Source organism: Cydia pomonella, chromosome 20, assembly GCF_033807575.1.
Source record: "Cydia pomonella isolate Wapato2018A chromosome 20, ilCydPomo1, whole genome shotgun sequence".
Classification (NCBI taxonomy): domain Eukaryota; kingdom Metazoa; phylum Arthropoda; class Insecta; order Lepidoptera; family Tortricidae; genus Cydia; species Cydia pomonella.
Window position 1 is genome coordinate 1,561,575 of NC_084722.1, and position 22,855 is coordinate 1,584,429.

Below are 22,855 nucleotides of genomic sequence, written 5' to 3' on the forward strand. Positions count from 1 at the left end.
GTGCGGTATAGTAGCACCATATGTACATATAACCCCTTATTTCCATAAACCATAGATAAAGTCAAAAACGCAAGTAAATATAAATTAACTTTCATAACCCCTTATTTCCATAAACCATAGATAAAGTCAAAAACATCTGAGTCCCGGGGGTTTTCGATATTTCCTACATTTTGTATGAAATCACGTGTGCGGTAACGAGTCTGTGGGACTTATACACGGTATTTTTTTAAAGTCCGTTAATTTCAAGGCTGCATTCCTGGGCGGCAAAGCGCGGCAGAGGCAAGGCGCGCACGCGCTGGTCAGACGACCTAGCGGCAGTCCCTTTTTAGGGTTCCGTAGCCAAATGGCATAAAACGGAACCCTTATAGTTTCGCCATGTCCGTCTGTCTGTCTGTCTGTCTGTCTGTCTGTCTGTCTGTCTGTCCGAGGCTTTGCTCCGTGGTCGTTAGTGCTAGAAAGCTGAAATTTGGCATGGATATATAAATCAATAAAGCCGACAAAGTCGTACAATAAAATCTAAAAATTAATTTTTTTTTAGGGTACCTACCCTACACGTAAAGTGGGGGTGAACATTTTTTTTTGCTTCAACCCTACAGTGTGGGATATCGTTGGAAAGGTCTTTCAAAACTAATAGGGGTCTTCAACAAACATTTCTTGATAAAGTGAATATATTCGGAGATAATTGCTCCGAAAGAAAAAATAAATGTGTCCCCCCCCCTCTAACTTTTGAACCATAGGTTCAAAAAATATGAAAAAAATCTTGGAAGTAGAGCTTAAGAAAGACATTAAATGAAAACTATAGCGGATATGATCAGTTTACCTGTTTTTGAGTTATCGCAAAAAGTTTCCCCTTCATAGTAAAAAGACTTACTTTAATTAGGTACTGATTATGCAAATTTGCCTATTTGTTTAACTCAGGTGAAAGGTACCGTTTCATCCCTTGGTTAACAATTTACTATACTTTAAGCTCCAGTTTAGCTTATTGTGACGGAAGAGTAACTACGGAACCCTACACTGAGCGTGGCCCGACATGCTCTTGGCCGGTTTTTATTGTTAATTTATCAGATGTGTATTTTTTTTTTTTGTGTTCGAGAAATTAAAGGCTTTTTTTTTTTATCATTCCTGGGCTTAAATTAAGTAACTTTCTCAAGGAAACCGGTAATCTCAGTGTACACTTGCTGTAGAACCTGTTTACATATTGATCAGTGTTTATTATTATTATTATATAATTATAGGCGAGCAGCTATTTAGCTGATGAGCCTATGTCACACAGTGTCCTGTATTATACAGTCCAAAGTTTGTGTTGTTTTAGTACGAGTTTATACATTTGCTACTAAACGTGAGTACTATCTCGGACGATCGATATTCGAAATGTCATTGATATGTCATAGTTTTCAATTGTTTTGGATTTTAATAATAATGTCCTTGTGACAACAACGCTATTAATTACTCTTTACAAAAAATAAAAAAAAAGCAACGCGTTGCACTTCGGGAGTGCCGGCAGAAGTGAAAACTTGAATATTAACGTTGTGCGTTTTTGATATTTTGGAATGGTTAGGGAATAATTTTGCACGAATTGCTTTAATTATCAGAATAAAATTACTATCATTTATGTGATAAAATAGAATATTCATTTATTGCGCTAACGTACACAAACATGACAATTTATATTATATAAAAAATTTAACACTTCAGAACTACTATTACAAAAAGTGCACAGCGCCGCTAAAGAAGCTTTCACTTCAAAAACAATGCCATTAAATTTCTTAAATGTACTTAGCCATACCCTGAAGTTAATGGATTTAAAAAAAGTGTAGTTAATTTTTCTGTCGACGCGATAGTGGTAAGTCATGAATGAAAATGATTACAAACAGGGGGTAGTTTATTAATATTAACTTATTGACCCCAGGTGGCGGTGCTGCGCTCCCTGTCGCACCCGAACGTTCTGCGGTTCATCGGCGTGCTGTACCGCGACAAGAGACTGCATCTGGTGACCGAGTACGTGGCCGGGGGCACTCTGTACAACCTCATACAGGTAGGTTTTTCACTATTCTCAGAATTAGGAAAGTGTGTAGTTTTAGCTACCGAATCTATGGCCTGACCAAAGAGAATTTGAAATAGAGGTGGATTGTCAAAGAAAATTTTGTAACCACAGTATATTTACTGCCATCATCACATGATTAAAACTTTTGGAACGCCATTTGACTTTGATCCTTATTCTTTCACTGATATGTGTTAAATTTGTTAAATATCAAAAAAATCGTGTGATGTCAAATTGACACCTTTTTATTGTATCTTACAAATTATGTCAAAATAAGCAGGTTTTACGTGAAAACTTTTACTAAAATTTAAAAATACCGAGAACTCTCCAAAATTCGAAGATGTAGAAGGACTTGTACGACCAGTAAGAGGAAGCTGCGGAACTTAGCACAGGTGACCGTGTTTTGACGCGCAAGGTCGGAAGGACTGCCCTTTCCGCAGCGCCGGAGCTAAGGCGGAATCAGACGCGGAGGTCGAAGATTCGCGGAGTAGGCCCGAGGTCAGTGAGCGACCTAACCTCTTCCTCCCCCCCCCCCCCTTTTTAACCCCTTCTTAAAATTTGGCGGTTAAAAGTAGTTAATTTTGTACAGGATACTAGTACAGAGTTGTCGTGGACGGAGCGAGTCCGACTAGCCCGGGACGTGGCGGGCGGCGTGGGCTACCTGCACCGCATGAACGTCATACACCGGGACTTGAACTCGCACAACTGCCTCGTGCGCGAGGTAAGCCTCTGTGTCCCACCAGACCTGTTATCTAACCACCTAAATTGACTTTCGAAATCGCCTGACTTCATACTTTCATTTTCACGTGTTTCTTTACAGGAAAAAACCTTTTTGATTGTATAGTAGAGCTAAAAGAAAATATATATCGGCTCTACCCTAATGTTCTAAAAAAATTATCCAAAGACTGTCAAAAAAGCTGTCATCCTTTATATACGCACTACAACATCTCAAACGGGCGACCTACTTCCAAACTGTCTTTTCTGTATACTATGATTACGCGTATTCAAGAATGACGTATGGTCTCGTTTTATGGGGGAATAGCACTGACATAGATAAGATCTTCATTCTCCAAAAGAGATGTGTTTGAATATTAACAAATACTGATCAAATGGAGTTGTGCAGACCTCTTTTCAAGAAACTTCAAATACTTACTCTACCGTCAATGTACATCCTTCAATCATGCAAATTTGTTAAGAAACATGCAGTTGTTCATTTCGACAGCAACGAAAGTCAAAAGGAACAATCGAAACTTAAATAAACTTCAATTACCCCTCTCAAAGCTAAAACTAGTTACATCCAGCCTGCACTATATGCTAATTAAAATATACAACCACCTACCGAACTCCTTAAAAAATATTGAAAAATTACCAATGTTTAATAAAAATTTGAAAAAATTTTAGTCAGCAAATGTTATTATAAAGTACATTGAATTTTGAATAATTGTTTGCGATTAACTACCGAAAGCGTGCCTGCCGCACTGAATTAAAGTTCATTCAAAAACAATCCTAGTTGTTAGCCAAAAATAATCTCCTTCAGATCTAAGGTTCTCTGGAGTTGTAGTCGTCCATAGGCTACGGAGGCTGCTTACCATCAGGCGGGCCGTATACTTGTTTTTATCGATGTAGTATATAGTACGTACGTACACAGTGTACGCACAGTGCCGCGTGCCTATGACTGCTCACGACCATTGGCGTTACCAGTATTAGTAAGTAACAGTTACTAATTTTTGAAGCGTTTTTTTTTATAAAAAGACACGTCAGATTGTTTACCTTATTTCTAATGCTAAAAAAACGAAAATCGTGACGAATTCTCTATACATTTGAAGGTAGTAGTTCAAAAGTTTCAAAACATGAAATTCGGTTGAAGCCAGAACCTTAGGGGATGAATCAAAGATTGGACTAATGTGTTAAGTATATGGCAACCTTACTCACCGACAGGAACAGAATACTATGAGTAGGGTCTAGTGTTATTTGGCTGCGGTTTTCTGTAAGGTGGAGGTACTTCCCCAGTTGGGCTCTGCTCTAGATCTGGAATGACATCCGCTGTGCAGTGCCCTACTACACAAAGCGAGATGACATTCACAATGCCCATACCTCTCTTGTGGACGTAGTTTAAGGACGTACCCGGGTCCATTTATTGAACTGCCTAATGAAATACACTAGACACATCACGGGTTTTCTTTTCACTTATCATGAGAGATTTATTTCTCGACTCGAGAGGCATCGAATTTTTTTTCCTGCCTCGACAAAAGACAAATTTCTCTAGATTTCTCGCCTCGAGAATTCACGAGCAGAAACCCTAGTTACCACTTCCGAGTAACCCTACCAAAATCCAAACTATTTAATTACTAATTAACATGAACATTTGAAATTGTGAATTGAATTGTTACTATTGGCCACGTGCGAAGTGCATGGTGGGGGTAAGCAAAGCGATCGCAGCGCATGCGGTGCTGAAAATCGGAACTAACCTAGGATTCTTCTTCCTTGTCGTATCCTCATGGCCGAGGGACGTGACGACTGTGGACACTTCAGCAGTGCTCTCCAAGCCGCTCTATCTTGGGCCCGGTACATGCTAGCCTGCAATGTGGCTTTGGTCTCTGACGTTATTCTGTTCGCCACACGCGTGGCCATACGTCCATCCCTACGCTTCCTGGCATGCGGCCAGTGAATATGAGCTTTTCCAGACTATCTATAAGTTACATATAGTCTGTCAAGCAATGTATGTCAGCAGCAATGTACAGCAAAGTGAAGTAGGGCAACACTCAAAAAGCAGTAATGCATTGGTATTGCGCTAAGAAAAGCAGCAATGTACATCGAAACAAAACATGTTATTATTATAACCTCAAATTTTACAAATATTTACGATCAACGAGCGTGATTGTATATTGTAGGCACCTTGACTTCGCTTAAGTTCATGCACAAGTTTATTTAATATATTGGTATTTAATGGTGACAGCAGAAATTTCTCTTGAAATAGCAACGATTCAGAATGTAAACTACGGAAGGTGGAGGTAAGGAAATAAATCTCCATGTACCAAAAAGTGTCATCAAAAAACCTTAAATAGGTGGCGCTACAATACCTAGAATACTTGAACAAAAAAATCAAATCATAGACAGCGCACTTCACGCCGTCAATAGCGCCTAGGTTCTTAGCTACTCTAGCGCTACTCTGGAGAAATTTGGAACTATTATTTATAGCTGACAGCTGGACACTTTTGCAACAGTTCTACCATAAGAGATGTCACTCCTCTTAATTCCACACTCCATAATGTAAACAAACATGATGGCTGTCATTCACTTTCCACAGATAACACGCGATTTTGGAATTATTCGAAAACAGTGTTGCTAACCCGCGATTTTTCAATTTTGACGCCTTTTGGTACTGGCAAGATTTGCTTGACCAAGTATAATATCGCAGGACAAGACAGTGATCGTGGCGGACTTCGGGCTGGCGCGCATCGTGCAGCGCACGGCCAGCAGCTCGCTCGAGCGGCACTCCACCTTGCGGAGGAAACGGTATACGGTGCGTTACAGTTTTCTCTTATTTATGTCGTCCAATACGATGTGTGTACACCCGTTTCTTTCAGATTACAAATTTTATAACCTTAAAATTAGTGGTAATTTTTTTCCTCCAAACTATGCACTGAATTATAGCATCGTTTACATATTGAACCTACCGCAATATAAGTTATATACAGCATTTCAGAAGAATAAAATAATTGAGTTAAAATTATTTTCGTTGTCTTGAATTTTGGTCCCAAAAAATGACGGACGGACGGACGATCCGGAATTAAACGGGTGAAGTTTTTTGTATAAGATGAAATTTTGTTTTTAATTTTTCTCATGTAAAATATAATCTACAGCTGGAAAGACAAACAATTGCACTCGACTTTTTTATTTATTTGAAAGAAGCCATATATGTACAAGCGTGACAGAGTGGTTAGAAACAAGATAACGAAAATAATTTTAACCCAATTACTACTACTTTTGAGGTTGGAAAAATATATACTAATCTTAAAATTTAAAAAAAGGAGTAATGAATGAATGAATATTTTTATTTCATGTAACACATGGACACATATTTTTATTAGTAGAACTTACAAACTAAGGGGTTAGTAGGTACAGCAAACACTAATTTAAAATAAAACAACTGATGGGGGAATGCAATCCCTCACAGTGCGACAAGTAGGGACAGTCAACCCTATCCGCTATCATTCGTAGGATGCTGTTGGGACTGCCACGCACCCGGCGCACCAGGGATGCTGCGCGTGATCGCATGGTAGTATAAAAACAGTCCACGCGCGCCGTCGCGAACATCCCCGATGCGCTACAGAAACGGGGCAGCCCCATCAGCACCCGGAACGCATTTGTTGTACTGGACCCTAAGGGCCCCGTATGCCCGTTTCGTGTACTGCGCCCACAAATTGCAAGTATAGAGGGAAGAATAGGGAGGGAAAAAAAGGGAAGGGTATTGCCGGCGCATATTTTTGTCGGGGTTTTTTAATGTTAAATCCATTGCAGGTGGTGGGCAACCCGTACTGGATGGCGCCCGAGATGATGAACGGGAACGTGTACGATGAGAAAGTTGATGTGTTCTCCTTCGGAATTATACTTTGCGAGGTAAAACTGGTAGAGAATGCCTTAAGGCATTAAGTCCGCCATTTGTACCTTCATGTATTGTGCAATAAAGATTAAATAAATAAAACTACATTCTTACGTCATTTGTCAAATCTATCTTTTAATAACAGGACATTACGTCAAGGCACGCGTTTTCGTGAATGACACGATCTATATGTTATGTAATAAAACTTTTTAGCGATGAAAATTGTATTGGTATGACGATGATGAATTTTTCATCAGATAATCGGGCGTGTATCAGCTGACCCGGACTTCCTCCCCCGGCGGGCGGACTTCGGGCTCAACGAGCCGTTGTTCCTGGACAAGTTCTGCCGCAGCTGCCCGCCGCCGCTGTCCCGCGTGGCGCTGCTGGCTGCTCACCTCCGCCCCGGCCACAGGTACCCACAACGAGCCGTTGTTCCTGGACAAGTTCTGCCGCAGCTGCCCGCCGCCGCTGTCCCGCGTGGCGCTGCTGGCTGCTCACCTCCGCCCCGGTCACAGGTACCCACAACGAGCCGTTGTTCCTGGACAAGTTCTGCCGCAGCTGCCCGCCGCCGCTGTCCCGCGTGGCGCTGCTGGCTGCTCACCTCCGCCCCGGCCACAGGTACCCACAACGAGCCGTTGTTCCTGGACAAGTTCTGCCGCAGCTGCCCGCCGCCGCTGTCCCGCGTGGCGCTGCTGGCTGCTCACCTCCGCCCCGGTCACAGGTACCCACAACGAGCCGTTGTTCCTGGACAAGTTCTGCCGCAGCTGCCCGCCGCCGCTGTCCCGCGTGGCGCTGCTGGCTGCTCACCTCCGCCCTGGCCACAGGTACCCACAACGAGCCGTTGTTCCTGGACAAGTTCTGCCGCAGCTGCCCGCCGCCGCTGTCCCGCGTGGCGCTGCTGGCTGCTCACCTCCGCCCCGGTCACAGGTACCCACAACGAGCCGTTGTTCCTGGACAAGTTCTGCCGCAGCTGCCCGCCGCCGCTGTCCCGCGTGGCGCTGCTGGCTGCTCACCTCCGCCCCGGTCACAGGTACCCACAACGAGCCGTTGTTCCTGGACAAGTTCTGCCGCAGCTGCCCGCCGCCGCTGTCCCGCGTGGCGCTGCTGGCTGCTCACCTCCGCCCCGGTCACAGGTACCCACAACGAGCCGTTGTTCCTGGACAAGTTCTGCCGCAGCTGCCCGCCGCCGCTGTCCCGCGTGGCGCTGCTGGCTGCTCACCTCCGCCCCGGTCACAGGTACCCACAACGAGCCGTTGTTCCTGGACAAGTTCTGCCGCAGCTGCCCGCCGCCGCTGTCCCGCGTGGCGCTGCTGGCTGCTCACCTCCGCCCCGGTCACAGGTACCCACAACGAGCCGTTGTTCCTGGACAAGTTCTGCCGCAGCTGCCCGCCGCCGCTGTCCCGCGTGGCGCTGCTGGCTGCTCACCTCCGCCCCGGTCACAGGTACCCACAACGAGCCGTTGTTCCTGGACAAGTTCTGCCGCAGCTGCCCGCCGCCGCTGTCCCGCGTGGCGCTGCTGGCTGCTCACCTCCGCCCCGGTCACAGGTACCCACAACGAGCCGTTGTTCCTGGACAAGTTCTGCCGCAGCTGCCCGCCGCCGCTGTCCCGCGTGGCGCTGCTGGCTGCTCACCTCCGCCCCGGTCACAGGTACCCACAACGAGCCGTTGTTCCTGGACAAGTTCTGCCGCAGCTGCCCGCCGCCGCTGTCCCGCGTGGCGCTGCTGGCTGCTCACCTCCGCCCCGGTCACAGGTACCCACAACGAGCCGTTGTTCCTGGACAAGTTCTGCCGCAGCTGCCCGCCGCCGCTGTCCCGCGTGGCGCTGCTGGCTGCTCACCTCCGCCCCGGACACAGGTACCCACTAATCATATTTTTACTTCTTTTTTTATGAAATTTTGTAATACAATCAATACAAAAAATGGTCATTATTCTTATTTGTAATATTTATATAAGTATTCAAAGACAAAAAATAAAGGATCGTTTATAAACTCGTCAACGTTCATATCCTTGATTATAAAATGCAAGTCAGTAATTAAATAGATGAATGAGTATGACTATGAATATTAGTTGAATTTTATTGCTAATGTCGAATATTAGTCCTTACCGTGCGATAAAAAGTCCGATGCCTAATAAGAATAGTAAATTACTTTAGTGGCCGGGAAACGAAGGGTTGCAGGCCAAGTTGATATAGACGGACAGGGATACGCGGCCGGCAACCCCGTTTCTCGCCGACATTTGTATAATGCTTTTCTCAATCTTGCAATAAAAAAATCAGTCAATTTGTTTTATTCGTAGATTTACACAGCTAAAAACAAATTACGTAGATCCGTACTATTTGATGGTTGAATGTCAAGACCTTGTTACAATTTAACGTTTAAAAACAAAAGAAGGTTGCTTTACAGGCCTAGGTGTGTAAGGCTGTAGGAAATTCTTTTAAATATCATAATGAACCTGCCTAAGAGGTGGTCTTAGGTTCAAATCCTGGTAAAAGCATTTATTTGAGTAATGAGGATGGGTATTTGTTTCTGAGTTTTGAATGTTTCTATGTATATAAACTTAGGTACGCAACACAAGCCATTGATTATAACACAACACGAGCCTGATTGAGGTTACTGTGGGACTTAGTTAACTATTTTTTATTTTCCTGACACGGGTACTTCATACCTAATAGGAGGACTCGACCACTGTGTATTTACCAACTAAGATTGAAATGAAATAAATGATTATCTTATCTTAAAATGATTATCTTATTGTGTTAACACTGTAAATACACTTGGGATTTTTAATTTATTTATTACTAGCTGTTGCCCGCGACTTCGTACGCGTGGATGTGTATGTTGGTGGTTATATACATGAGCATAGAACATTATACAGCAAAATGTAGAAGTAGGGACGGTTAATCACTTTTTTATAATTATACAACGCATGAGATTTGTCTGACACAAACTACAAAGTTTCAAGCCCGTAAGTGAAAAATTCTTCTCGGTATAATCCATCTCAATCTCTTAAGAAGGTTTTCCCTTTCCACTATTCCAATCGAATCCAAACTTTAAACCCTTTTTCACCAATTTAGGGGATTAATACACACTTTCAATGAACGCCACTTTACTTTTTAAATACGCTGAAATCACTTTTCTTGTTTCCTATTATTGCGTCTTTTACGACATTTCAAGATCACTATTTATAAAAAAATTCGTTCCCGATGCAAACTTACAACCCTTTTTTCACTAACGTACGGAATGAATTTTCAAAAAAGGTGATATGTATCAGTTTTCGTCTATTTGAGTATAGAGGTAATGCCCGTTTACCGAGTTTCAAGTTCCTAGCTTAAAAGAAAACTCGTACCACATATAAACTTCTATCCCCTTTTTAACCCCCTTACGGGTTGAGTTATCAAGAACGTTAAAATAACTTTTTTAATCTTACATTATGTTTTTCTATGAAGTTTTAAAGCATTTGTAATTGATACAAACTTTCACCCCCTAATTAACCCTTTTAGGAAAAGAATTTTTAAAAACGCTTAAATAGTTTTTGTTTTATTCTAATAATATGCCCATATACAAAGTTTCAAGTCCCGCACTCAAAAAAATGTTTGACTTCCATACAAACTTTCAACCCCTTTTTCACTACCTTGGGGAATGAATTTTCAAAAACGTTGAAAGAACTTTTATTTGTAATCGGCTATTATGCCTTTATAAGAAGTTTCAAAACATTGGTAATAGATTCAAATTTTCAACCACTATTTAATACCTTTAGGGGATGAATTTTTAAAAACGCTGAAATTGCTTTTCTTTTGTTTTAATAATATGCCTACGTACAAAGTTTCAAATCCCGCACTCAAAAAAATATTTGATTTCCATACAATATTTCAACCCCTTTTTCACCACCTTAGGGGATGAATTTTTAAAAACACTGAAATTATTTTTCTTCTATTTAAATAAAATACCTTTTTACAAAGTATCAAGTTTTTAGTTTAAAATATAACTGGAACCCCATACAAACTTTCATCCCCTTTTTAACCCCTTTAGGGGATGAATTTTCAAAAACGCTGAAATAAGGTTTTTCTATTCAATTAAAATACCTTTTTACAAAGTATCAAGTTCCTAGCTTAAAATAAAACTTGAACCCCATACAAACTTTCATTCCCTTTTTAACCCTCTTAGGGGTTGAATTTCTCAAAATCATCATTTCCTAAACCTTCTGTGGTCTAATACAAACATTTCAATGCCAAAATTAGCTAAATCGGTCCAGCGGTTCTCGAGTTTATGCGTGACTAACGCATTTCATTTTTATTTATATAGATAGATAGAAGATAGATAGATAGATTATTTGTAGATCCAACAGCTGTTAATATGCATTTTCGGTATATGTATATAGTTCTAAAACTTTAACGAGGATGTGGAGTGTTAGGGTCGGCAACGCGCATGTAACTCCTCTGAAGTTGCAGGCGTACATAGACTAAGGATACTGCTTACCATCAGGAGGGTAGTATGCTTGTTTGCCACCGACGTAGTATAAAAAAACTTATATTTATGTATTGCAGACCCACCTTCGAAGTGATCGAGATCTGGCTAGAGACACTTCTAATGCACATGGGAAATTGTGCAGCACAAGCTCGCCTGCTGGCCGACATCGCGCAGTACGCGGCCGGCGGAGCCCCCAGCGCCGAGCTGCCGGGGCTGCACGAGGTGCTCAAGGTACCCTACCTCCTCATTGTGCAGCACCAGCTCGCCTGCTGGCCGACATCGCGCAGTACGCGGCCGGCGGAGCCCCCAGCGCCGAGCTGCCGGGGCTGCACGAGGTGCTCAAGGTACCCTACCTCCTCATTGTGCAGCACCAGCTCGCCTGCTGGCCGACATCGCGCAGTACGCGGCCGGCGGAGCCCCCAGCGCCGAGCTGCCGGGGCTGCACGAGGTGCTCAAGGTACCCTACCTCCTCATTGTGCAGCACCAGCTCGCCTGCTGGCCGACATCGCGCAGTACGCGGCCGGCGGAGCCCCCAGCGCCGAGCTGCCGGGGCTGCACGAGGTGCTCAAGGTACCCTACCTCCTCATTGTGCAGCACCAGCTCGCCTGCTGGCCGACATCGCGCAGTACGCGGCCGGCGGAGCCCCCAGCGCCGAGCTGCCGGGGCTGCACGAGGTGCTCAAGGTACCCTACCTCCTCATTGTGCAGCACCAGCTCGCCTGCTGGCCGACATCGCGCAGTACGCGGCCGGCGGAGCCCCCAGCGCCGAGCTGCCGGGGCTGCACGAGGTGCTCAAGGTACCCTACCTCCTCATTGTGCAGCACCAGCTCGCCTGCTGGCCGACATCGCGCAGTACGCGGCCGGCGGAGCCCCCACTAAAGTAGGCACAGCAGTATACATTATTTTTACACAGCCATTCAGGATGTTTTCATCTCCTTCTAACATTGTTTTAGAAAAGCTATAAGCTTAAATAAAAATAAAAATAAATTATAAGCCTAACAAAAGTTAGGTTACGTTCTTACGTTACTTCGACACCCAATTCTAAACGGTTAATGTTTTTTTTTCAGTCCCCATCGACAGTGACCATCACTTCGACCCCCTCGAACCCCGGGCGCGCGCTGGGCAAGTGCGTGTCCGCGTCGCACATCGGCGCGCCGCGCGTCGTCACCGTCACCAACCTGAGCCGCAGCCACAACACGCTGCACACGCCGGGCTACATACTGAGACAGCGACCGGGCAACATTGACATCACCAAGGTACTACTCCGTCCACAGTGACCATCACGTCGCCCACGGGCACGTGCGTGTCCGCGTCGTCACCGTCACCAACCTGAGCCGCAGCCACAACACGCTGCACACGCCGGGCTACATACTGAGACAGCGACCGGGCAACATTGACATCACCAAGGTACTACTCCGTCCACAGTGACCATCACGTCGCCCCCGGGCACGTGCGTATCCGCGTCGTCACCGTCACCAACCTGAGCCGCAGCCACAACACGCTGCACACGCCGGGCTACATACTGAGACAGCGACCGGGCAACATTGACATCACCAAGGTACTACTCCGTCCACAGTGACCATCACGTCGCCCACGGGCACGTGCGTGTCCGCGTCGTCACCGTCACCAACCTGAGCCGCAGCCACAACACGCTGCACACGCCGGGCTACATACTGAGACAGCGACCGGGCAACATTGACATCACCAAGGTACTACTCCGTCCACAGTGACCATCACGTCGCCCCCGGGCACGTGCGTGTCCGCGTCGTCACCGTCACCAACCTGAGCCGCAGCCACAACACGCTGCACACGCCGGGCTACATACTGAGACAGCGACCGGGCAACATTGACATCACCAAGGTACTACTCCGTCCACAGTGACCATCACGTCGCCCCCGGGCACGTGCGTGTCCGCGTCGTCACCGTCACCAACCTGAGCCGCAGCCACAACACGCTGCACACGCCGGGCTACATACTGAGACAGCGACCGGGCAACATTGACATCACCAAGGTACTACTCCGTCCACAGGGACCATCACGTCGGCCCCCGGGCACGTGCGCGTCGTCACGTTGTTTCGTTAGGATCGCAACGCTATTATTCCCTCTTAAGCATTTTTCCAAGCGCTCTTAGGTTGCCGACTAATTATTAGTTTACATGTTTGATGGACTGCCGTCATCGATTTTAGACAATATGTATATGGTCACGTCGGTCTCAGGTGGACGACATCTCGCAGTGGCTGGACCCGCGGCCGCGCGCGGCGGGCAGCACGCCGGCCTTCCTGCGCAACCAGTCCGTGGAGGGGCTGGAGACGCGCGCCGAGCGCGAGCCCCCGCTGCCCTTCTGCCGGCACCACAGCATCCCGGACCACTGCCAGGCTGACGGGCCGCTCAACGATGATGACTCCGACTCTTCGGATGACGATCTTGAGGATATTACGGATTGGCACAGGTAACTGTTAACATAAACGAGAGTCCTAATAAATCTATCCCAAAAAATATTCTATAGACTGCCCCGCGAGTGTTTTCTCGAATTAAATTATTAACATCCAATGTACGGTTTTTAGAGTTCCGTAGCCAAATGGCAAAAAACGGAACCCTTATAGATTCGTCATGTCCGTTTATGTCACCGCCACTTTTTTCCGAAACTATAAAAGCTATACTGTTCAAACTTGGTAAGTAGATGTATTCTATGAACCGCATTAAGATTTTTACACAAAAATAGAAAAAAAAAAACAATAAATTTTGGGGGTTCCCCATACTTAGAACTGAAACTTAAAAAATCTTTTTTCATCAAACCCATACGTGTGGGATATTTATGGATAGGTCTTCAAAAATGATATTGAGGTTTCTAATATCATTTTTTCTAAACTGAATAGTTTGCGCGAGAGACACTTCCAAGGTGGTAGAATGTTTCCCCCCCCCCCCCCCTTAACTTCTAAAATAAGAGAATTATAAACCTAAAAAAATATATGATGTACATTACCATGCAAACTTCCACCGAAAATTGGTTTGAACGAGATCTAGTCAGTAGTTTTTTTAAATACGTCATAAATGGTACGGAACCCTTCATGCGCGAGTCCGACTCGCACTTGGCCGCTTTTTATTTATCTCTGAAGTAAAGTAATCTCCTTCAACCTAATTTTTTTTATAAATTATAATATTTTTCACATAGCTTGGGTTCTGTGACAGCTGTCACCTCAATACAATTTCTAACCTTAAAATGTCAAAATGTATTGTGATGACAGCTGTCACAGAACCCAAGCTATGTAGAAAACATTATAAGTACCGACATAAAACAATGTAGTAATCTAAAAACCTTTGACATAAATGTAAGAGATTATTTTATAAAAATACTATTCTAAACAATTGACGAATATTTTGCTAACGCACTTGATTAAATTGTTTTATGAAAACATTGTAAGGTTCACTTTTTTTTATAATAATAATATTTGACATTAATATACCACAAGATTGACATTATTTTATACATTATATTTTTAGCTAGATTAAGTAATTTGTTTGTTTGTTTCTTTATCATATCATATCATTTATTCCATTGAATCATGTTCATTTGTACATTTTGGTCTTTGGTTTTGGTTTTGGTCTTTTGGTTTTGGTTTAGGTACATGATACCCTGCTAGGGTGTACAATTTAGGACTTAAAATTATAAATTATAATTTACGTTAATTTCTAGAAATAATTAAATGTCAAAGCAAGTATATAAGTATTAAAATAGAAATAATTCATGCAGTACAAGTATCAATACAAGTACAAGTATCATGCAAAATTTTATACAATAAAATAAACTTAGCCTAAATCATGCGTAACATTCAAAATGAAATTTAAAATAACATTTTACAAAAGACTGATAAATATCTCAATTAATGTAATATATTGTAAATAATTGTATATACCCGTATAACTGTACATGTACTTATCGCAAATAGATAATTTGCATCTGAATCTGAACCCCGAACGTCGCGATATCGTACACGCGATTTCATAAATTAAAAAATTCTAAAACGCATTTTAAACATTTTTGACATATGAAATTGCCAGGAGTTGTGGGGTTAAAAACCAGTCAAATGGTTTACTTTGGCGATTGTCAAATATTATAAAAGAAAAAAAAAAAAAAAAAAAAAACTTTACAATTTCAGTTCCATAGTTTATTATTAAAATGACTCATCTTTTCAGAAACGTCTCAACCGTCGGCACGTCGTTCAAAAAGCCCGAAAAAATGGAAGTCGACCAACCCAAAAACCTCCTATCAGGCATCGTGAAGAAAGGTGAAAATCTACTTAAGAAGAACAGCTACGATGTCACCAACGTCACCCTGAGGAACCCGGACGAAAGGAAAATACCTGAAGTTGATTGTAGGAGATTTAATATAGACTATTTGAATAAAAGTCCAGTTATGGCTGTAGCTGTTAAAAACATTCAAAAAGAAACGAAACCTGTTGAAAAAACTGGATTTTTCACGAAGAAATTACTGTCGCCTAAGTTTAGTAGGTTATTCAAACCGAACACGGCGGAGGTGGTGCGGAGTAAGACAGAGATGGATGAGAAGGAGGAAAAGAGTCGGAGCAAGTTCTTTATTCAGAGGCCGGCGTCGCCGAGCAACTTGTATAGAGGGCATCGCGTACGGCCTGTTGAGGATAGCAAGGTGAGCAATTATGTACTTCTTGATAAAGTGTTAGAGTTCATTTTTACGTAAATTTGTTTAGATCAAAAAAAGGCTTTTTTATACTCGACGACTCTAATAGTTGAATTAAGATGTCGTATAACAAACTATTGCGTACTTTCATGTACGGGCTCCCACTCAACTATAAAAAAAATACGTGCCGCCGCGCTCACATAGAAAAAACTAAACGGGAGTCGCGCGTTTATGTCTATATTTTTGTCTGCTGAGTTACTTACCAGTTTTCATTCATTATTTAGGTTTTATAGTAAAAAGTATTATTTTAGATGACTCTTAGAAAAAGTATTGTATGTAATACTGATACCCGGTGGTGGTTGTTGGTGGTTTGTAGTATAACGGGTTAGCACTGATTGACTAACACGTTATTTTCTCGCGGATTAGCAAAGTAATATTTCTTGTTTTAATTAGCATGGATTTCCGCAAAGTAACGCCTGATTCTATTAATAATTAAGCTTTTCAATCTCTTACCTTACTTAGGCAACTCAGCAAGCTTCGTTGCCTAAACGCGGTACTGAAAGGCTCTCTAGTATATTACGATTGTATAAAATACAATGAGTCGTTCGCTGTTGCGCGTATTATACTTTTTTCAAATAAGGGAAAATTTGTTTGGGAAATTTGGGAAAGATTGAAATTGTCACCTTTTGAAACAATGATCCATTTGATCTAAACGAATCAGAAATGTTTCACCGATTTAAAAAAAATACATTTCGTTAATATAAGATACATAGATTAGTGTATATTTTACTCCTAAAACGATATAACTTTTGATTAACAACTTTTAAAAACTATGAAATCTTTTGATTTTAACTTTTTCATACAAATTTAATGTTATTTTCAATGTACGCTGACATCAGTGTGTTTGACGTTGCTTGTCACGCTTTAAACATAACAAAATTCGCAATACATTGCGTCTTCGAATTAAGAGCCCTTAATCCTTGGAGCGTTCTCCGATTTCACGAAATAACGCTCGATAGATGGCGTTGGCGCTCGGTACGCGAGCGCCGGCAACGCGACGCGCGTTTCAATGCAGACTAGAATAATCTTGATAGTTTTCAATATAATTTCAAGCAACATTAATTTTTGTGTCATATGATATCATATGGGCACTCTTTATTTTATTGTATATGCACAGTAGTTTTTTTTTTTATGTACACTACTACTAAGTGTACAGACTACAGAGTGTACTATAACCCTTGCTCTTTATTCTGTCTCTTTCACACCAATGGAAAATGAAGAAGTTACTAAATGACTGCAGGTATAAATAAAGTATATTAGTGCGATAGAGAGACAGATAGTGTTTCGTTGTCGTATCGTAAACGATTGGCATGTTGGCCACACACTTGCTTAGTGCCTAGCCAAAATACCAATCGTTTGCGTATATTAGTGCGATAGAGAGAGAGTAGTGTTTCGTTGTCGTATCGTAAACGATTGGCATGTTGGCTACGCACCCATGATACCTAGCCAAGAAGCCAATCGATCGCGCATATTAGTGCGATAGAGAGACAGATAGTGTTTCCTTGTCGTATCGTAAACGTTTGGCATGTTGGCTACGCACCCATGCTGCCCAGCCAAGATGCCAATCGTTTGTGCATATTAGTACGAGAGAGAGACAGATAGTGTTTCGTTGTCGTATCGATTGGCATGGTGGCTACGCACCCATGCTGCGTAGTCAAGATGCCAGTCGTTTGCGCACATTAGTGCTATAGAGTTTCAGTGTTATTTGAAATCACGTTAGGGTTTGTATTATTATTTTTGACCCGAATGAAGTCCATCCAGGTTCTTATGATGGAGTCAGGAGTTGGTCACCAGAACTCCTAATCTACTCATTATAATTCCATCGTGCTTGGGCTCAAAAGATTTGCCCTGACGAACACCATCGATCTAGATGAGGTCCAGGGTCTCATGACGGAGTCAGGAGTTGGTCACCAGAACTCCCCAGAACTCCTAATCTACTCATCATAACTCCATCGAGTTTGGGCTCAATAGATTTACCCTGATGAGCACCATCAATCTAGATGAAGTCCAGGGTCTCATGATGGAGTCAGGAGTAGGTCACTAGAACTCCTAATCTACTCATTATAATTCCATCGTATTCGAGCTCAATAGATTTGCCCTGATGAGTACCATCGATCTAAATGAAGTCCAGGGTCTCATGATGGAGTCAGGAGTTGGTCACCAGAACTCCTAATCTACTCATTATAATTCCATCGTGTTTGGGCTCAAAAGATTTGCCCTGACGAGTACCATCGATCTAGATGAAGTCCAGGGTCTCATGATGGAGTCAGGAGTTGGTCACCATAATTCCTAATCTACTCATCATAACTCCATCGTGTTTGGGCTCAATAGATTTGCCCTCACGAGCACCATCAATCTAGATGATGTTCAGGGTCTCATGATGGAGTCAGGAGTTGGTCACTAGAACTCCTAATCTACTCATTATAATTCCATCGTGTTTGGACTCAAAAGATTTGCCCTGACGAGTACCATCGATCTAGATGAAGTCCAGGGTCTCATGATGGAGTCAGGAGTTGGTCACCAGAACTCGTAATCTATTTATCATAACTCCATCGTGTTCGGGCTCAATAGATTTGCCCTGACGAGCATCATCAATCTAGATAAAGTCCAGGGTCTCATGATGGAGTCAGGAGTTGGTCACTAGAACTCCTAATCTACTCATTATAATTCCAACGTGTTTGGGCTCAAAAGATTTGCCCTGATGAGCACCATCGATCTAGATGAGGTCCAGGGTCTCATGATGGAGTCAGGAGTTGGTCACCAGAACTCCTACTCTACTCATCATAACTCCATCGTGTTTGGGCTCAATAGAGTTGCCCTGACGAGCACCTTCAATCTAGATGAGGTCCAGGGTCTCATGATGGAGTCAGGAGCTGGTCACCAGAACTCCTAATCTACTCATCATAACTCCATCGTGTTTGGGTTCAATAGAGTTGCCCTGACGAACACCATCAATCTAGATGAGGTCCAGGGTCTCATGATGGAGTCAGGAGCTGGTTAACAGAACTCCTAATCTACTCATCATAACTCCATCGTGTTTGGGCTCAATAGATTTGCCCTGATGAACACCATCGATCTAGATGAGGCCCAGGGTCTCATGATGGAGTCAGGAGTTGGTCACCAGAACTCCTAATCTACTCATCATAACCTCATCGTGTTCGGGCTCAATAGATTTGCCCTGACGAGCATCATCAATCTAGATAAAGTCCAGGGTCTCATGATGGAGTCAGGAGTTGGTCACTAGAACTCCTAATCTACTCATTATAATTCCAACTTGTTTGGGCTCAAAAGATTTGCCCTGATGAGCACCATCGATCTAGATGAGGTCCAGGGTCTCATGATGGAGTCAGGAGTTGGTCACCAGAACTCGTAATCTATTTATCATAACTCCATCGTGTTTGGGCTCAATAGATTTACTCCGACGAGCACCATCAAATTACCATTATGATGAATAGATTAGGAGTTCTGGTGACCAACTACTGAGTCCATCATGAGACCCTCGACTTAATCTAGATCGATGGTACTCGTCAGGGCAAATCTTTTGAGCCCAAACACGATGGAGTTATGATGAATAGACTAGGAGTTCTGGTGATCAACTCCTGAGTCCATCATGAGACCCTGGACCTGATCTAGATTGATGTTGCTCGTCAGGGCAACTCTATTGAGCCCATACACGATGGAGTTATGATGAGTAGATTAGGAGTTCTGATGACCAACTCCTGACTCCATCATGAGACCCTGGACCTCATCTAGATCGATGGTGCTCGTCAGGGCAAATCTTTTGAGCCCAAACACGTTGGAATTATAATGAGTAGATTAGGAGTTCTAGTGACCAACTCCTGACTCCATCATGAGACCCTGGACTTTATCTAGATTGATGATGCTCGTCAGGGCAAATCTATTAAGCCCAAACACGATGAGGTTATGATGAGTAGTTTAGGAGTTCTGATGACCAACTCCTGACTCCATCATGAGACCCTGGACCTCATCTAGATCGATGTTGTTCATCAGGGCAAATCTATTGAGCCCAAACACGATGGAGTTATGATGAGTAGATTAGGAGTTGTGGTGACCAACTCCTGACTCCATCATGAGACCCTGGACCTCATCTAGATCGATGGTGCTCATCAGGGCAAATCTTTTGAGCCCAAACAAGTTGGAATTATAATGAGTAGATTAGGAGTTCTAGTGACCAACTCCTGAGTCCATCATGAGACCCTGGACTTTATCTAGATTGATGATGCTCGTCAGGGCAAATCTATTGAGCCCGAACACGATGAGGTTATGATGAGTAGATTAGGAGTTCTGGTGACCAACTCCTGACTCCATCATGAGACCCTGGGCCTCATCTAGATCGATGGTGTTCATCAGGGCAAATCTATTGAGCCCAAACACGATGGAGTTATGATGAGTAGATTAGGAGTTCTGTTAACCAGCTCCTGACTCCATCATGAGACCCTGGACCTCATCTAGATTGATGGTGTTCGTCAGGGCAACTCTATTGAACCCAAACACGATGGAGTTATGATGAGTAGATTAGGAGTTCTGGTGACCAGCTCCTGACTCCATCATGAGACCCTGGACCTCATCTAGATTGAAGGTGCTCGTCAGGGCAACTCTATTGAGCCCAAACACGATGGAGTTATGATGAGTAGAGTAGGAGTTCTGGTGACCAACTCCTGACTCCATCATGAGACCCTGGACCTCATCTAGATCGATGGTGCTCATCAGGGCAAATCTTTTGAGCCCAAACACGTTGGAATTATAATGAGTAGATTAGGAGTTCTAGTGACCAACTCCTGACTCCATCATGAGACCCTGGACTTTATCTAGATTGATGATGCTCGTCAGGGCAAATCTATTGAGCCCGAACACGATGAGGTTATGATGAGTAGTTTAGGAGTTCTGGTGACCAACTCCTGACTCCATCATGAGACCCTGGGCCTCATCTAGATCGATGGTGTTCATCAGGGCAAATCTATTGAGCCCAAACACGATGGAGTTATGATGAGTAGATTAGGAGTTCTGGTGACCAGCTCCTGACTCCATCATGAGACCCTGGACCTCATCTAGATTGATGGTGCTCGTCAGGGCAACTCTATTGAACCCAAACACGATGGAGTTATGATGAGTAGATTAGGAGTTCTGGTGACCAGCTCCTGACTCCATCATGAGACCCTGGACCTCATCTAGATTGAAGGTGCTCATCAGGGCAACTCTGTTGAGCCCAAACACGATGGAATTATAATGAGTAGATTAGGAGTTCTAGTGACCAACTCCTGACTCCATCATGAGACCCTGGACCTCATCTAGATCGATGGTGTTCGTCAGGGCAAATCTTTTGAGCCCAAACACGATGGGATTATAATTAGTAGATTAGGAGTTCTGGTGACCAACTCCTGACTCCATCATGAGAACTTGGACTTCATCCGGGTCAAAAATAATAATGCAAACCCTAACGTAATTTCAAGTGAAAATGCGTTTTTCAGAAAATCGCAGCCAAATAACACTAGACCTTACTCATAGTGTTGTGTTCCTGCCGGTGAGTAAGGTTGCCAGAGCTCAACGAGGGGCGGGAGGGGGTTAGGGTCGGCAACGCGCATGTATCTCCTCTGGAGTTGCAGGCGTACATATGCGGGCCGTATGCTTGTTTGCCACCGACTTAGTATTAAAAAAAAAGTAACACTGAAAATCCATCAATAAGCGAGTCTAAAAAATGAACTTTTATTAAGATTTTCTAATCGCAGTATATAGCACTTCTCGGAACTCCGTAGCTGATTACGATCGCAACGAATGCCCGACAATCGAGCACAGGTCCGTCCTCTAAGCGCGCTCCGCGCGGACTGAGAGCGGGGCGTCGCTGCTGCGTGATTTATACGTGTTTTAAAAAAATATAAATTTACGGCAATGTAGGTCCCATAGTTACGATTTTTTTTTTATAGGTTAACATAAAGTTACAGTTTGCTATAATATTCTTTTTAAAGCAAAATATGCGTACAATTTGCGGAAATAAAATATAATAAAACCCTGTTTTCGCCAAAAAAATGAAGAAAACTCGGAAGGTATTTTATCAGTTTTTTCAAATGAATCTTCGATTGTTAATCAAACCAGCCCCTCGTACGAGATATGTTGAATCAAATTGTAGTCATTCATGTACCAAATGATTCTTGTTTATAGCAAAATTGAGAACCGAAACGCCACATCTCACTGCAAAATTTGGAAAAGACTCCCAAAAAACCTCATTAAAAAAGAGGTTTAAAAGAGAAAATGAAAATTTGAACTGTTGGAGCCCCTAGTTTAGGAAACGATTATTTAAGTACGTTATCAGTTTTTGAATAAATACTAATAGTTACGTCGTAATCTTGAATGAAAAAGGAAGCATTTTACAAAATACGCTCGTCTGTAGGAATAAGGACTCTTAACTTCAATGTGTAATAAAAATCAAAACATAGGTAAATTATTTTTCAAAGTTGTTGAACAAATGTTAGTGAGTTTGAGGAGTAAATAAAATAAATAAATATTATAGGACATTATTACACAAATTGACTAAGTCCCACAGTAAGCTCAATAAGGTTTGTGTTGAGGGTACTTAGACAACGATATATATAATATAAATATTTATAAATACTTAAATACATAGAAAACACCATGACTCAGGAACAAATATCCATGCTCATCACACGAATAAATGCCCTTACTAGGATTTGAACCCGGGACCATCAGCTTCATAGGCAGGGTCACTACCCACGAGGCCAGACCGGTCGACGTGGGGAGTACAGCAGGAGTACAGCTTACAATCTACTTTATTGCTCCTGTTACAGGAAACACCCTATATAAGATTGTCGCCTACTATTTTTTGTTTTGTTTTTAGGACAAAAAGGAGAACCACATACTAAAGAGCGACCTAAAACTAGCAAGCCTGGGCAAGCCGATGACGCCGACATTCCGGCGCCACGCGCTGTCGGAGCGGCCCGACTTCGCCGACGGCCGCTTCAGCTGCCGCGACCGCAAGCCCCGAGACGACAAGTTCAT

General features: G+C 43.1%; 1 protein-coding gene across 1 annotated transcript in view; it reads left to right on the forward strand.

The window, feature by feature from the left end:
• Positions 1 to 22,853, forward strand: part of LOC133529288 (uncharacterized) — a gene marked incomplete at its 3' end in the record, with an annotated part of 56,201 nt that extends 33,348 nt beyond the window's left edge. The window contains exons 11-23 of the mRNA XM_061866984.1: positions 1,910 to 2,035; positions 2,631 to 2,762; positions 5,460 to 5,564; positions 6,563 to 6,661; positions 6,902 to 8,285; positions 8,336 to 8,498; positions 11,237 to 11,906; positions 12,177 to 12,382; positions 12,535 to 12,684; positions 12,943 to 13,120; positions 13,326 to 13,558; positions 15,304 to 15,772; positions 22,695 to 22,853. Of these exons, the coding sequence (XP_061722968.1) occupies positions 1,910 to 2,035; positions 2,631 to 2,762; positions 5,460 to 5,564; positions 6,563 to 6,661; positions 6,902 to 8,285; positions 8,336 to 8,498; positions 11,237 to 11,906; positions 12,177 to 12,382; positions 12,535 to 12,684; positions 12,943 to 13,120; positions 13,326 to 13,558; positions 15,304 to 15,772; positions 22,695 to 22,853 (4,074 nt within the window). The remainder of the gene's footprint in view (positions 1 to 1,909; positions 2,036 to 2,630; positions 2,763 to 5,459; positions 5,565 to 6,562; positions 6,662 to 6,901; positions 8,286 to 8,335; positions 8,499 to 11,236; positions 11,907 to 12,176; positions 12,383 to 12,534; positions 12,685 to 12,942; positions 13,121 to 13,325; positions 13,559 to 15,303; positions 15,773 to 22,694) is intronic.
• Positions 22,854 to 22,855: the final 2 nt, after the last annotated feature.